The sequence below is a fragment of the Lycium ferocissimum genome, chromosome 10, assembly GCF_029784015.1.
Source record: "Lycium ferocissimum isolate CSIRO_LF1 chromosome 10, AGI_CSIRO_Lferr_CH_V1, whole genome shotgun sequence".
NCBI lineage: Eukaryota > Viridiplantae > Streptophyta > Magnoliopsida > Solanales > Solanaceae > Lycium > Lycium ferocissimum.
The window spans coordinates 17,938,235-17,955,748 of NC_081351.1; the positions used below are offsets into that span (position 1 = coordinate 17,938,235).

Here is a 17,514-nt window from a genome sequence, read left to right on the forward strand (position 1 = left end):
TAAGAGAATGAGATTTTAAAACAGGATTAATTCATGCCTACCATTATCCATTATAAAATAAATCACAACCACAAGAAAATAAAGGAAAAAAAATAGTGTTGAGGAGCTCAGGAAGACATTGGAAGAAGAAACCGGGCTCGAGGACATTACTATGTGTACTAAGAGTTCTTTGAATGGGAAACTATACCCTCTTCTTTTGCAGCTTCCTCCCAACAATGCAAATATGGATGTTGTTGTTGTCCCATCTGGCCTCATCAATCTTGTAGTTTCTTGTCGTTTGATTATTACTGTTATTATCCGTTGTGTCTGGTACTTCGATAGTCATATGATTTTTTGGTATTTACGTTATTTTTTCTTTTCCGGACTGCTTTGTCATGCTTTAGTTAGCATTTTGCTATGGCTTCATTATTTCTGTTATTTCCTTTTCTGGACTGCTGTGGTTGCTTTTCTTTGAGCCGAGGGTCTATCGATCGGAAATAGTCTCTCTACCTCCATGGTAGGGGTAAGGTCTGGGTACACTCTATCCTCCCAGACCCCACTTTGTGGGATTACACTGGGTATGCGGTTGTTGTTGTTGAATTGGTTACATTTTGTAAAATTTATCAAGCACCTTTAACAAATTATAGATGCCTGTATGTTGGCTGGCCATCATATCGGAAAATGCTAAGTTTTAGGGGACTGAGATTCTTGAATGAAGAGTATTGTCTTTGAATTGCTATTACTACTATTTAGCTTGCTGAGTTAAATACATGTAAGATATTTGAGCTGCTTGCTCGATTTCTTTCGGAGTTAGGAGATGCTGTGTTATGTTGAGTGCATGCTAGTTTTTGGATTAACCAGGAAGGAGTTTAGTAGGTTAATGATGTGGAACTGTTAAAGTGGTGTCCATGTCAAATTGCTTTATGTTGTCACATGGATAGATGTCACAAGAGTCAAAGAGTTCATAGAGCCCGCCTGGCTTAGTTGATAAAAAGTAGCTGATAAGCATCAAGTGCTGAAACTTTATGAATTACTAACATCTCTGCGTGTTTGAATAGAAGTGCTAAAACTGATTATAAGTAAACAATTGAGATTTTTTGTTAGCTTAGGACATTATGCAACGATAGATTGTCGATTGGTAGGATCAAGATCAGGTTTGATAGACGTTTTGTACTGTCACTTAACGTCGATGACATTCTTTCATCTGATTTCGTTCTTAACTAGTCTTCTTCCTTCTACAAAGCTTCTTATGAGCACAGCCTGTTTTTTTACTATCCTTCCCCTGTGCATGTTGTTAGAGTGCTGCTATGGAATTCAGAACTTATTGAAGCTTTACTTAGTAGTTTAGGACTTGCATTTCATTTTCTCTGATATCTGTTTGCATATTTTTGGTGCATTTACTTCACGTTGCTTGTACAAATGCACTGCAATCCTATCTGTGCTCATTGATCTAGACAGCTTTAGTGTAAAGTGTGCTGATTATATTACCATTGATCTTTTGACATGTCTCTATACTTCTCGTTTTCGGATATCAGTAACAGGAAATTTTGCAAATGCAAGGATGTAAATACAACAAAAACATACCCAGTGTAGTCCCGCAAGTGGGGTCTGGGAAGGTAGGATATACGCAGACCTTTATCCCGAAAAAGAATTTGAAGCATGACATCAAGAAAAATACGACAACAAAAAAATGCAAGGATGTCAATGTAGAGAGATTTAGATGGCACTGTACTTAAATCGATATAAGAACTTTAAAAAAATAGCAATAAACACTAAAAATAAGTGGAGATGCGGGGTATCGATCCCCGTACCTCTCGCATGCTAAGCGAGCGCTCTACCATCTGAGCTACATCCCCATGTTGTTTAAAGTGTTAAACAGATTACAATATGACCTATGATTTCCATATAACACAACCTAAATTTGTTTCACCCTAGATGCACACTACCATCTTAAGTCCCATACAATTTCTTCAAATCAACCTTGTTAATCAGACAACTTTCACCTGTGTGTAGGGCTGCTTATCAGACAGATCGGGCAGATAATTAAGCTTAACGGTTCGGCTTATCGGTTATCGGCTTTTAATATCACTTTAACTAATACAGTTTAGTTGTTAATTAGATAAGTTAGCTGAGAAGCTGTTTGCGTGATTAGTAAGTTAGCCAAGTAAGATTGTATCTAAAGAAGATCAATTGCAATATAGAAAATATCCCTCCTTTGTTGGACATATCTCTTCTCCTCTTCTGTTATTTTAGTGTTCCATTACAACCACTGATGATGAAGCTTCAAATCTCTCACAACAGATTGCAATGCAGAAGTATTCGAACAATTATGAAGGCATCCATTAAATTGTTGGGGCTTTAGCTTTATTGTTAAAGGGTTTACAAATTATAATACACATTTTATTATTTTATATACTTCAGGGTAAAATTGTCAATAAGATAATTCTTAACGGGGTAACGATTTACCCGATAAGAAAATTGAGTAATCCTCCCAAACTGATAAACCGTTAACTACAAAATTTCAAACCGCTAGTCAACCATTAATCCAATAACCCAATGCCAATAAACCAACTTTGCGGTTGAGTTATCGGTAATGGTTTTGAACAGCCCTATCTATGTGGGCTTGTTCACAGAAGGCGAATCTAGGACTTCAAGAGAATGGGTTCACCATTAGCTATGATTTTTTTATTGGGATTTTTACTCATTGTAGCTTCTTTTGAGACCTAATTATTAATATTAACTATCCTTTCATTTAATTATATTTAGTAGCTAATTAACTTTTTTAAATTATAATTGGTAGCTATATCAAAATATATACTCAAATACATATATTTTTCTCTATTCCCACTCACTACCCATTTCAGATTTTTCATTTCTTAAAACCCTAACAAACTTTCTCCCTCCCCTTCTCTCCTTTGTGCCGCCATAACCACCACCATGACGGCCTGCACCGCCGCTACCCCACCACCGGAGACACCCATTCCACCAGGCATAAACACAGATCTGAAGGTATTCATACAGATCTATTCAAACATTTTCTTTCTCAGATCTCACACCTGTCATGTGGAAAAATAGCATAAATTTGACAGGTACAATCAAACTACAGGACATTTAGATATAGTCAATGTTAGACCAAACTCAATCACGATTTCTTACCAAATGGAAGTGCTGTAAGATAAATCTGTTGTTTCTACAAGCATGAAAAAGTCTGGGATTCACTCTCTTTCCACAGCAAGGATAATAAATCTCCTCAACCGGATAAACCAAAGCTGGCGAGTACCATCCACGCGCCGCCACATATGACAGAGTGCTAGGCTTCAAATTCAATGCCGGAAAATCAAAGCAAAACATTGGCGAAAATGGATCTATTTTGTATTTTTAAGTGTATCCTGTACTTTTTTAAGTGTATTTGTTAAAAGTCAAATACAAATACAAATACATTCAACAACAACTTCTCACAAACACACTGTTTTTTAATGTATTTGTTAAAAGCCAAACACACTATTTTTGAATGTATTTTGTCATGTATTTGAGTATTTTTGTCTTGTATCTGAATGTATTTGTTGAAATCCATTCAAACATAGTATTTTCAAATACACGAAAATTTGAATGTATTTGGCTTCATGTGTAGTTGGAATGTACACAATGTATTTGAAATTTTGTTTGAATCCATTCAAATACAATGAATATATGAACAGTGTTTCAAATAGATGGAAATTTGAATGTATTTGGTTTCAAATGTATTTTGAATGTACACAGTGTAGCCACTGAAATACATCAAAGCAACAAAAAAAAAAAAAAAAAAAAAACCTAAAATACATAAAAAAAGAAAAAAAGTCACTGAAATACATCAAATAAAGCTAAATGTTAGCTACGGATGGTGAATTAGAAAAGATTGCTATGGAGAGTAAGTTGGACCTTTTAAGATAGTTATTTATGTAAGTTTTCCTTTTTTATTATTATTATTTCTTTTGCCTTTGGTTCGTTGCAACTTAGTGCCTATGTGGTTTTTTTATTTCTTTTGCCTTTTGAGACTTCGGTAATTAGAAATAAAGAATTTTTTTTATTAGAGGTAATATAAAATAGAAACACGGTTTTTACTTTTGGGTACTTAGAATTATAGAAGAAAAAGAATTTAGAATAATATAAAAAGGAAAGTTAAAAGGCTTCTTTAATAAATACAAACACGATTTTTACTTTTGGGTAATTAGAATTATAGAAGAAAAAGGATTTAGAATAATATAAAACCCAAGACCTTGAGGTAATAAACACAACCCCTAATTAGTGATCCACTCATCCTGGTTTGACCATGTGTTCCTTCAGGTAATATTAGATAAATTTTCAGAATTATACACATAACATATCTAATTTAGTCGAGTGACTATGTGTTCACGTGACCCAAAATTAGTACATAAATTCGCCACTGCTTGTTCATATTGCCGATTTCAAAACCGGATAACTGACCAAAATTGTGACATGTTGGTTGCCAACGTAAAACTAACCGATTTCATTATAAATTTTCACATTATGGATATGAATTTACATGAAGCAATATAGTCGGTGATAATTCATATACTTGACCCAACTAATTTAGAATGCAGGCATTGTTGTTGTAACCTTGTCAATTAGACCCACAACTATCTTTAACATATTAAAAGCCACCCAAATGAAAAGATTATGTAGCCAGTAAACCCAACCTAATAGCCCCAACCCATTGTTTTTTATGTGAGGAAAGATTATGTAGCCAATAAACCCAACCTAATAGCCCCAACCCATGGTTTTTTATGTGAGGAAAGATTATGTAGCCAGTAAAACCAACCTAATAGCCCAAACCCATTGTTTTTTATGTGAGGAAAGATACATTAGGTGTATCAAAATTAGTTGCATAATCAGAGTAGTTAGAGAAGTTATTTGAAGATGGGGGTGTATAACACTCAAAGCTGCTGTGGAGGAAGAAATGTGATCAAGAATCTGATTCTTCTTTTCTCCTTCTTCTTCTTTTATTGAGTTTAACTAATATCCCCCGGTGTAAATGTTTTTGATAATATCATGCCACCTTCTATAAAGACTGCAATTGAAAACTACATATATGTTTACAACCCAACAACATATTAGACTGACATTTATTTCCAACATTGTGATAGAGAAATTAAATAGGATTTATTGAAAGTTGCATTCATTGGGTCTGTCTTTTTTTTCTTTTTTGCTTAAACATGCTATATATTAGACTAAAACAAATTTACAGAGTCATTACAAGGAGGGACTGCTCGAGCTGTCACAACAGTTGAACAATCCTTGTTGAAAGATGTGGAGAAAGAACACTATGCTCAAGCTGGAATTGTCGTAATTTGCCATTCCTCACACAGCTTAGTGAGTTTTTCTTCTCTTTTGCTTGCACTCCGCCAGTTCCTCCTTTAGTTATTGCATCCGAGAATCATTGATAACTGCGACTCTTCATCCGGCTTCTTGATCGTACCGTCCACGAAGCCGAATTTCTTCCTTGCTCTTAAGGTTGTCCTTATCATTTGACGTAATGTCATAAGGAGAGATTACTTTTCTTTGGATTTTGTTTTTCTTCACCGGCAATTCTTTTGCTTTTATTGCCGATTTCTCCGGCACCTGTCATTGAAAGATTGTTTTTCTTTGGATTTTGTTTTTCTTCACCGGTGATTCTTTTGCTTTTATTGTCGGTTTCTCCGGCACCTGCCATTATTTTAGGGTATTTGTGTTCTTTCTAACGTGGCTCTGATACCATTTAAATTAGGCATTAGGCCTAACTCACACCAAGCTAGCTCAAAGGGAGGAGGATTGCTCAAGCCTTATAAGTAGCCCAGGGTTCTTGTCCATCACCGATGTGGTCTATTCCTCCACAAGAGCAGAAAAACTAGACAAAGGGGAACAGTAAAAGTAAGTATCATTGGAAGCTGGTCATCAGGAAGAGCTACGCACGGTCCATGCTTCGCCAAGAAATTTGCAACCATTTTGGCCTCACAGTAAACGTGAAGTGGCGCCTGAAGCTTCAGCTCCTATATCAAGTGTCTTAAAAGAAGTTCTTTTGTGATTATGTTGGTTATTACTTATTTATTTATTTCTACATTCAGTGAGTATTACATATAGTTACAGGGATGCTTGGGATCTTTAAACACACTTGACATTTTCTTAATATGGTTCATTTACAGGAAATATCGCCAATATATGGTCCATCATTGTTTGCTATCATCTTTTATATCATGAAAGGAAAATCCATAAATTTTATTAATCAATATTAGCCGAAGCTTTACATAGTTGTGAACTTGAAATCAACATTTTAGAGGCAATGAATTAAACTAAGATGATCTGACACTATTATTATTAAAAAAACAAATAAGGACTTCCAATTTTTCTTCTTGCTCTAGTTTGTCTCCCCTTCCTTCTTGCTTTAGTTGATCAATGAGAAATAATTTAAAAATTGCTTTGGTTATCGCTCTATTTTTTATTCAAACATAAGCTTTTCTCATATTATCGGTTCATGTGTTGCCTTTTGACAAATAATTCCTCTTTGCAGAGTTCTACACCTAAAACTTAGGCTGAACAAATATGTAACCCCTTAAACTTGTAACGATTTTTCATTTAGACGCCTCAATTCAAGTAGGTTTTATCCAAACAAACAAGCGGGGCTTTCAGCTCTAAGGGTTGTTTAATTATAAGTTAGAGTTATGCAGGCATTCGTCATACAGTTATTAATGATGAATTAGATATGCCAAATTTGGTTATACATGATTTAATTATTCATATATTTGTTATTTCATCTTCTATCCTGTATAAAATAATAATATATTCCTCACAACTTATACATATATTAGTTATGCGGGAAAATATATGAATCAAACAGTGTTCGCAAGGCTATGTTTTATGTGGAAAATAGAAAAAAAAAATTAACAAAACATAGTTTATCTGATGAGATCCCATATGTGGAGATCATTTTCTCCCTGTTTTCTACCAATAATGTATAAAGCTATAACAGTTTTTATATATGAATAACTCTTCTCTCTAACTTGTAACCAAACATCCCCTGACAGGCAGAAATATAAACCGCAGACGGTATTGAAGTTTTTCTACTTAGTATCTCAAATGGAGAAGTGATTATCAAGCTAAAATTTGAAGAATTGGTAAAGCGAAAGTAGTTTGTCCCTAAAACAAAAATCGAAAAAAAAATTATGTGCATGACTATGTCGTGATCAAATGATACCAAGACACACTCCCATAGCTAATTAAAACAATTCTTTTAACGGAAAAGAGCCTGAAATGCCCTCGAATTATGGGATTTGGTATAAAAATGTCCTTCGTTTACCTTTGCGCTTTAAAATGCCCCTGCCGTCAACCCATTGAGCCTAAATTACCCTTATTTTTAACGGCAGGGGCATTTTTGGCCCAATAGATGGACGAAGGGTAATATTGTACCAAATCACATAGTTCAAGGACATTTTAGGCCCTTTTCCGAAAAAATAGTTAAATTTTTTATTTATTACGTGACACATTTTAATTGATTAACTGGCCAATATTCTTGGCTGGTGGTTCTCTATAGACAAATAATCTAATCTGTTAAAAGAACGGATTATTAATTGAACTGCATGGATGGCTATCTCATGCAATTATGAGGTGTAATATTTTTTTAAATGAATATTTCCGAATAATCATTTCTGCCACATGAACATTCCTATTAATTTCCATTATATAGTTAATGGGTTTCAAGTGAAATTACGGATAATCAATTTTGCCACATGAACACTCCCATTAATTTTTCTTATATAGTTATTAGGTTTCAAGTGAAATTAAGGGTACCCATTTTTGCCACATGAACATTCCCATTAATTTCCCTTATATAGTTAAGGGGTTTCGAGTGAAATTAGGGTAATTACAACCACCACCGAAACACTGTAAAAAATATTGGCTTTAACGGTGGCTCGATGGGCCGTTTGGATGAGCGCGGTTACGGTGGTAATTTTAATGAAGGTTTTGGACTGTTTCAATAGAGAAAATGAGAGATTAATGGTGGCCCACCGACAGAGATGGATGTTGTTACAATTACCATTTTAAGTCGGAGCGGGTTAGGTGAATCCGAATTTTGTGTTGGAATATAATTAGTTCAATTTAATTTTAAAACTAACCAATTAAAGCGTTCCACGTAATAAATAAAAAAATTCATTTTTTTTAAAGGGCCTAAAATGCCCCTAAACTATGAGATTTAGTATAATATTGCCCTCAATCCATCTATTGGGCCAAAAATGTCCATGCTACTAAAAATAAAGGCAATTTAGGCCGATAGGTTAATGATAAGAAGCATTTTAAAGCGCAAAGTAAGGCGGAAACGTTTTTGTACCAAATCCCATAGTTCGAGGGCATTTTAGGCCCTTTTCCGTTCTTTTAATACGAGAAATCTCCAGGAGCTTCTTCTGTTGCATTCTTCGTAGTTTTAGTTGTTAAGCATTATAGTTTTAGTTGGTATGTGCTTTCATATAATGATCACCTACAAATGGCACCTTCACATTTATATCTGCAGCACCAACAAAAACTAGCAAATGTTAAGAACAAGCGACAATGGCTCTATTCTTTCTCAAATTGATAACAGATTTCCCAATTCTTTCAGCTACAAAAAGTGTCCAGAATAATACACGAGCAAGCAGAAAACACTTGTGTGCATCCATGTAATAGGGAAACAACTCGACCACCTTGACGAAGCTAGCAAAAGGAAATATTATAATCACCTTAAATCACCAGAGTAACTGCCAGCTTGATCACCTGAAGCATAATGATTATAGCCCCCGCCGCCACCTGTACCCCTGCCACCCCTTCCCCTATAGCTATTATAGTTCCTCTGTTGGTAATTACCAGATTGGTCATAGTATTGATTGCGGCCACCATTCTGGTAGGACCCTCCCCTGCCACGTCCTCCACGCCCATTGGAGTATCCACGACGGTCACCCACACTCCCACCACGATTACCCCTGTAATTCTGATTCTGATAAGACCTCCGGGGAACAGATTGTTGCTCATTGAAACCTGCATCCTTCATATTATCAACACCTTCAGCCTCAGGTACGACTTCTTGTGGTTCAGCAGGTTGTTCAGACATGTTGTTATCCTGTTCCCCCTGAAAAGTGTATAAAAAGAAGAACAGATATGATGTTATATAAAGAGGATACAACCACTAAGCCATTGAAAATTCTCTTAGAAAGCACAAGAATACCTGCTGCAGTTCGACATTACTAATGTGAATTTCGGTAGTTTCAATTTCTTGAGAACTTGCAGCTTCTTCTTCCTGAAAATATTTAATGTTCACAGTTGGATGAAAACACGAAGGAAAGCTACTGCACAGACCACTAAACAACTATGCTATCAGACGAGAAGTGCACTGACAAACTTCTATGCATTTTCAACCTTGTAATTGCACACAAGGTATTCCTAAACTTAGAAGCACTGATTCTAATAAGAAAACAGGGTTACACACTTCAGAATTCAGATGGCAGAAGTAGTGACTACATTGAAACACACACAGACGGAAAAGGGTCATCATATTTTACTTCAAACCACTGTAAGTCAAATTTTCTACAGATAAGAGATTCCTGTGAGAATCAACCACTGTCCTTTTACAAAGGGTAAATCTACATGTTCAGTGAAAATGCTAAAAGCAAGCTTAGGTTGCCAAAAGATTGCAAGAATACATAGCCAGAAACTAATGTAAAAAGGTGAGGAAAGATGGAATAACTCAGGACCGAAGGTTAATTAGTTCCTTCTCACAAAATTCTTTCTCGTCCACCAGAGTATTTAGCTAGACCTGCGCAAAAGGTATTCGCACTTGAAGCAAAGAGGCTGCAGGACACGGACGAATGCAAGTCCATCTTTGACCAGGTTTCCAAGCCACCTCAGATTCGACTCATTAGCAATATATCAGTCAATCAACCGACTACGCATTAATCTAAAACTAGTCAGTTTGTTGTATGGATCATTTCTATCTATTCCACTCTTTTAGGGCACGTCTGATACTAGAGATGAGAAAAAGTAATTATATATGTGGCTGCTGGATAAGTCCTTTAAGGCAATTAGGGGTTCTCTAAAACTGGACCTGTTCTAAGTCTCACATGTAATTCCTCCACTAGCATATAAGTCTCTAACTAGGCTGAAAAGAATCTTAGACTCTTGTTAACAGAAGTATACAACAACTAAGCATAATCATAACCGGTTGGTGTAGTCTATATGGACCATTTGCTTCCGTCAAGCTCTGTTTTTTGCTATAACTTTAAAAGTGTTGTATCACATCTAAAAACAAGATGGAAAAGATCTTCTCAACATCTAGGTATTTTAGCATGTTCCGTGCATTTCAGATTATTCATTGATACTTCATCTGAACACCTAGTTGAACTCTAGGATCAACTACTTTCATCAATCATTTCATGAATTATAAGGAAAAAGTGAATCCTGTTTCTTAATCTCAGGTTTTAGTCTGTTGCTAGTCGAAAGGCACAAAATCTCATTTTAGTTCCCGCGCAATCACTAAAGCATCAAACATGACAGAAACTAGCAAAGGTTACTCTTCTTAGCCCATTTCGACCATAAAACTATGGCATTCTTCCTTATAACAAAAAAAATGAAAACTCCATACAGCCCCGTGGATCTCAAAAAAGCCATAGACCACTACCACTTTTATAATCCCTCCGTTTCAATTTATGTGAACCTATTTCCTTATTAGTCAGCGCCAAAAAGAATGACCTCTTTCTATATTTGGAAACAATGCAATGATTTATAGCCACACAAAATATATGTGACTCGTCTAATACAATTTTAAAAGCCTTCCCTTCTTTCTTAAACTCCGTGCCCAATCAAATAGGTTCACATAACAAATCCACTTAACAAAGCCTACATTATTTTTCACCGCTTAATAAATCCTTGTAATATAATTCCCAGTGTTTTTAAATGCGAAAATGCAACAACGCAAAAAGATTTGTGGAACTTAAAGAGAAGCATGAAATCAAATGCATGCTTCTTTGAAGAGAAGCACACAGTATATGGAAAACTAAGAATCCCAAACATAATGAAAGTACTAAACTAATCAAATTGCAATTAAAATAAATGATTTCAGTATCCAACATACAAACAATGTTGATATTAATCCAGACTCCTCAAACTTGAGATTCAAATAATCGACCGCTTCTCGTTAGATTACTTTGAGTGCCATATTTTGAAAGCATACTTCTTTAAAGTGATTTCACTGGGTATGTTGTTGTACTTCTCTAAAGCATGGGTTCACCTATAAAGCATTAACTCCTAGCATCACATTGTTTTGTCGCTTTAAACGAGTTTTAATTTGCGTGCTAATGCAAATTTATACTCTTACCCGAATTCATAAACTCAAGGAGCTAAAACATAAAGGTGAAAAGATGAGAGTAATAGAAGATATTAATCTATCACACAGCTGGCTAAACAAAGGACAAAACCAGCATATCATTGTATAGCAAGCTGCTCTATTGGATATCAACAAACCTAATATCCATAATAACTTAAAGTTGATTTAGCTATTGAGGTTGGAGAAGTGGTTTTCAAACTGCTTTTAGATGCACATTATTATTTACATGTCTGACCATAAAACATCCTTATGGATTAGATACCACCCATTAGACTTTCACCACTTGTATTTACACCTTTTTTTAGTTCATTTACCACATAAGAGTAGCCCACATTTTGGGGTTTACTTTCCAATACCATTTTAGAGAAGCAGATTGATCATCGCCAAGCTGAAGCAAGAAGTATAATATCTTTTCACCACTTGTATTTACACCTTTTTTAAGTTCATTTACCACATAAGAGTAGCCCAAATTTTGGGGTTTACTTTCCAATACCATTTTAGAGAAGCAGATTGATCATCGCCAAGCTGAAGCAAGAAGTATAATATCTTTCTCTCTCCCTCTTAAGAAGTCACCACCAGATGAGTGCATAAAAATAGGAAACTAAGATACCAGGTAACTGAGCATCCACTGATTGGCTCTTCTACTCCTCGTTTTCAAAAGGAACCCCACTCCACCCTCAAATATTGTTAGGTTGAGATTGGAACTGATTATGAGCACTACTTTGTCCGGACTTTCTTATCATCTTCGGATTTTACATTAAGATATAAGCATTTTCCTGCAATTAAGGTTTTTCGTTTCTTATTTGTTTGGTTTTCCAACCATGTGAACCTCAACCACAAAACACTACAAGTTCCCTTAAGTGCATCACAAGAAGAAAATGATGTGGAACATAGAAGAAAAAGGAAAATTTTATTCACTTTAGAACCTAGACATACTGAAAAAGGCATATGGTAAGTTGCCAACAAGGCTACATGAGTCGGCACGGGACTTGGCAAGAACTCTTAATAAAATCAGAACTGACTTGCAAAGAAGAATCTTGTACCCATCTCCCATTTTAAATGAGAATTACCTAGAAAATAGTAGAATAATAGGTTTGCAGAAAATTTACAATTTTTTATACTTGTTCCAGAACACATTAAGTACTGGCCAGGAACTTTGCCTAAAACACTCTTCAGTAAAAATAGGAATATAACACTCTAAGGTGAATTTTCTAGGAAACTTTTTTTTTCAAATCTACTCATCCAAAAATTAACTAAGTCCAAACTCCAAAGGGAGGTATTTCTCTATGACATGTATAGCAAGTTAAAGTCACTTCTTTATTTTGTGAATGAAGTTAAAGTTGCTTCTTTAACACGGATCTTCTCTAATTCCACAATCCAAAATGCCCTAAATGGTAGTTAAGTTACTTCATGCACTATCTCAATCAACTAAATTCCGCCTACTTTCTAAACTTGCAAGTTGAACATGTGCCCACAATCGAAGTCATGTAACATTAGGACAGCCTTTCATCCTCCAACCAATGGATAGCTAGATGGCAACTGTATGGTATTTTGAACAGCTTTATAGCAAAAAACCTATTATCCAATAATTGATATCACTCTTAAGAACCTCCACAATAAGAAAGCACACAAAGACTAATGTATAAAAAGTTTTTTCCCTTGATGTCAAAGACCAGTGCATAAGAAATTATGAGCTTTTTCTGACACAATGAATAACAAGGAAAACACATTTTTTTAACCCACCTAGATCATAGATGTATATCCCCTCCCTCAGAACAATGGGAAAAATATAGCCTCATTACCTAAACTAGAGGATATGACACGTGCAAAATCTTGACCAAGATGCAGAACCATATGAACATCTCGTTCCTTCAAAGGAAGCGGAGAATGGAGGCTTGTGCTTTTGAATACTGTTAAAGTGAATTGCAAGGTAAGACACCAACTTAAGCAAGTGCTTCACAAGGCCTTAACATTACCCAGCAATTATATTAACTATACAGCAATTGCAAACAAGGGATATAACAGAACGCTTAATGAGTTAAAGCTTTACCATTCAGCCACAAAAACATAAAAACAAGCAAAGCCACGTGCATCCAACAATCAATCAGATTTCACGCAAATTTGCAAGACCTTTTTCAGACCTTACATATAGTAAATAGACTACAGACACTTTAATTCTGTAAGCATTTACCTTCTGCTCGTACTGCACACTTGGGGTGTCCACTTGCAGGGGTACATCAACAGGCACATCCTCCACATGCTCTTCAACTGGCACTGCATAAGACCCATATTTACCAGCAGCTGCCTCCACTTTAACAGGGTCAGTAGTAAAATATAGTGAGCCAATGATCTTATCCAGCTTGGATCTCAGCCCGGCATCTGCAAAAAAGGGGACATAAACGGCTAAAATCATCCCAGACCCCAAAATTTTGACAAATCTATAGCTAAAAATGTAAATTTCCGTACAACAACAACTAAACTCATTCCAACCTAGTTAGGGTCCAGTATATGGATCCTCTATATCCATCTCCTGACAAATTAACTATGTAAATGCCCGGATAACAATGAAAACAGCAACAACCAAACCTCGACCCCAAACTCGTGTGGTTCGCACTATATGCATCATCTATATCCACTCCCTACAAAGTAATACCTTATTTTCAAGGGAGAGAAAAATTACAACGAATTAACCTAAAATAGCAACTCACTTAACCGCTTTAACTAAAAATAGGCAACATAAGTATAATGCGTGTATAATCCATATACCATATGTGTATAACCGTGTATAATCTATGTATACCAGCTTAGAAAAAGTAAATAGAGAATACGGTCAGCTATTTGTGTAAAATTACAAAGAATTAACCTAAATAGCCGCCCACCCAACCACTTTCACTAAAAATAGTCAACAGAAGTATAATGCATGTATAATCCACATATGATATATGTATAACCATGTATAATCAGTGTATAATCTATGTATACTGGCTAGAAAAAGTAAACATCGAATCAGGTCAACTATTTGTCAAAAATTACACTCACAAGTAGCATCGGTATTCGCTTCAATTGGCTGTTCAGACTTGTCAATCCACATCTTAGTATGCTCAATACATTTCTGAAGCGCATGCTTATGCGACAAAGGAGAATTAACAGGCCTCGAAACAAGCAAACCGCTAAGCATCGAAATCAAATCTATATAATTCTCCCCATCACATCAGCTGATGAATTAACCTAAATAGCCACTCGAGTTTCTGAATTAACCTAAATAGCCACTCGAGTTTCTGAATTAACCTAAATAGCCCCTCGAGTTTATGAACCAACCAAAATAGCCACTTGAATTTCTGAATTAACCAAAATAGCCCCTCGAGTTTATGAGCTAACCTAAATAGCCACTCAAGTTTATGAATTAACCTAATTAGCCACTCAAATTTATGAAGTAACCTAATTAGATATGAATTAACCTAAATAGCCGCTCACCCAACCGCTTAACTAAAAATAGTCTAATGTATGTATAATCCATATATGATATGCATATAACCATGTATAATCAGTGTATAATCTATATTTACTCGCTAAAAAAAGTAAATAGTGAATCCGCTCAACCATTTGTGTAAAAGTCTAATGTATGTATAATCCATATATGACATGCATATAACCGTGTATAATCTATGTATACCAAGCTAGAAAAAAGTAAATAGTGAATCAAATCGGCCATTTTGTGTAAAAATCCCAAATTACACTCACAAGTAACATCAGTATTCGCTTCAATCGGCTGCTCAGACTTATCAATCCACATCTTAGCATGCTCAATACACTTCTCAAGCGCGTACTTATGCAACAAAGGACAATTAACAGGCCTCGAAACAAGCAACCCGCTAAGCATCGAAATCAAATCTATATAATTCTCCCCATCACATCAGCTGATGAATTAACCTAAATAGCCACTCGAGTTTCTAAATTAACCTAAATAGCCACTCGAGTTCCTAAATTAACCTAAATAGCCCCTCGAGTTTATGAACCAACCTAAATAGCCACTTGAGTTTATGAAATTAACCTAAACACCACTCAAGTTCATGAACTAACCTAAATAGCCGCTCACCCAACTGCTTAACTAAAAATAGTCTAATGTATGTATAATCCATATATGATATGCATATAACCGTGTATAATCTATGTATACCAAGCTAGAAAAAGTAAATAGTGAATCAAATCGGCTATTTTGTGTAAAAATCCCAAATTACACTCACAAGTAACATCAGTATTCGCTTCAATCGGCTGCTCAGACTTATCAATCCACATCTTAGCATGCTCAATACACTTCTCAAGCGCGTACTTATGCGATAAAGGAGAATTAACAGGTCTCGAAACGAGCAATCCGCTAAGCATCGAAATCAAATCCAAATCCTTCTCTCCTAACAGATCCATAACATCGTTACTCGATTCTTCATCACCATCACCATCATCAACAACAGGCATACAATCATAACTCAAACAACAAGCTCTTTCCATAGTCCTTGATAATAACATCGTAGCATTAAATTCATTACTCTGTAATGATTTCACATCAAACATCATACCAAAATACAACACCTTAAGTAAATCTTCAATAACACTAGTATTATTATTATTGGTATTATCAGTAGGTTGTGGTGGAGACACGTGGCACGAGCGGATTTCTTCAGCGACGGCGTTAGCGAGAGGTTGACGGAGTTTTTCGAGCTCGTCGATAGCGGCGATAACGGAGGTTTTGGATTTGAGAGTTTCTTCTTGTTCTTTGTTGAGAGTTTTGCCTTTGTTGAGGGATTCTTCCATTTGGTGGATACGGTTTTGTTTTTTGCGGAGTGCGCGGAGGCGTTTGTTGATTAGGTTGAGGACTGGTCCGTCGGAGAGTTCTGATGTTGGTGTGGAAGCCATTGAGGAGTACCGGCCGCCGTGGGACGAGCGGGGTTGAGGGTTTTTGTGAGGGTTTGTTTGGAGTAGTGGAGAAGTTTTTAGAGGGGATTGACGGACTGTGTGGAGTGGATTACCCTTTCCCAATTTATAAACGGAAAAGGGCCAAAAATACCTCTAGCCTATTGGATTTGGTTTAAAAATACTACTACTCTCTTTCCGCCTATTGATCCAAAAATGCCATTTCGTCTGACTATTTGGACTAAAAATGTACTCAACGTTATCTTTTGACTTAAAAATACCCCTAAAAATAATGATTGGCTAGATGGGGCTTTATAAAAAGCCATGTGGTGGTGTATGATTGATCCAGATAGTAATTCAATGTGAATTAAATTATTCAGTTTATATATATATATTGATGCTACCCAATTCAAATTTCTGATTATTAACCCTCCCCCCTCCCCCGCCCACCCCACAAACACACATCCCGTGAGCTTCTTCTAATTTAAACCCCACTCGACTCTTTTCTTCTTCCTCGTATATTCACGAGGAATATGATGACTAATATACGTCGCTCATATTTTTTCATCTACAGATAAAATAGATGATCATCACATTATTCGATAAAATTATATTATTACTACTACTCTCAAGTCTAAGAAGCAACAACATTTAGTAAAGCTATAGGAAATTAGTCACAAAAATAGAACGAAGAAGAGACTTATCTGGGAGCTAGGGGAAATGAAATGGTTTTCTTCACTTCGTACAACAAATTACTCTCGCCTTGGTCGAAATGAATTTCCTATACAAAGTAGGGGGCAATGCAGATGAAAGATGTGGGGATGGTGGTTAATAATTAGGAATTCGGGTTTAATTATATAGGTGGGTCGGATTAATACATATGAGTTGAGTAATTTAATTCACGTTGAGTTAGTATGTGGACCAATCATACACTGCCACGTGGCTTTTTTTTTTTTAATAAAGCCCCATCGACTCAACTAGTCAACCATTAGTTTTAGAGGCATTTTTAAGCCAAAGATAACGTTGAGGACATTTTTGGTCCGAATAGATAGATGGAGGATTATTTTTGGACCAATAAGTGGAAGGAGGGAGGATATTTTTTAGCCAAATCCAATAGGTTAGGGACATTTTTAGCCCTTTTCCGATTTATAAATGAAAAACTATTTTGGCCTTTTTCTTTTCTCTTTTCCAAAGTAATTTGGTTCATCTACTAGGGCGAACAACTTATAAACTATTTTTCCCTTTTT

General features: G+C 35.7%; 1 protein-coding gene and 1 non-coding gene across 2 annotated transcripts; both read right to left on the reverse strand.

The window, feature by feature from the left end:
* Positions 1–1,762: 1,762 nt before the first annotated feature.
* On the reverse strand, positions 1,763–1,835 carry TRNAA-AGC (transfer RNA alanine (anticodon AGC)). The gene has a single exon. It is a non-coding gene; the product is annotated as a tRNA-Ala (tRNA).
* A 6,703-nt stretch (positions 1,836–8,538) lies between these two features.
* LOC132032641 (uncharacterized) lies at positions 8,539–16,372 on the reverse strand. The gene is made up of 4 exons (XM_059422296.1): positions 15,604–16,372; positions 13,551–13,738; positions 9,206–9,277; positions 8,539–9,109 (listed from the first exon to the last, which is right to left on the reverse strand). Exons 1-4 carry the CDS (start codon positions 16,268–16,270, stop codon positions 8,720–8,722), a joined length of 1,317 nt encoding a protein of 438 aa, XP_059278279.1. The 5' UTR covers positions 16,271–16,372; the 3' UTR covers positions 8,539–8,719.
* Between the last annotated feature and the right edge of the window lie 1,142 nt (positions 16,373–17,514).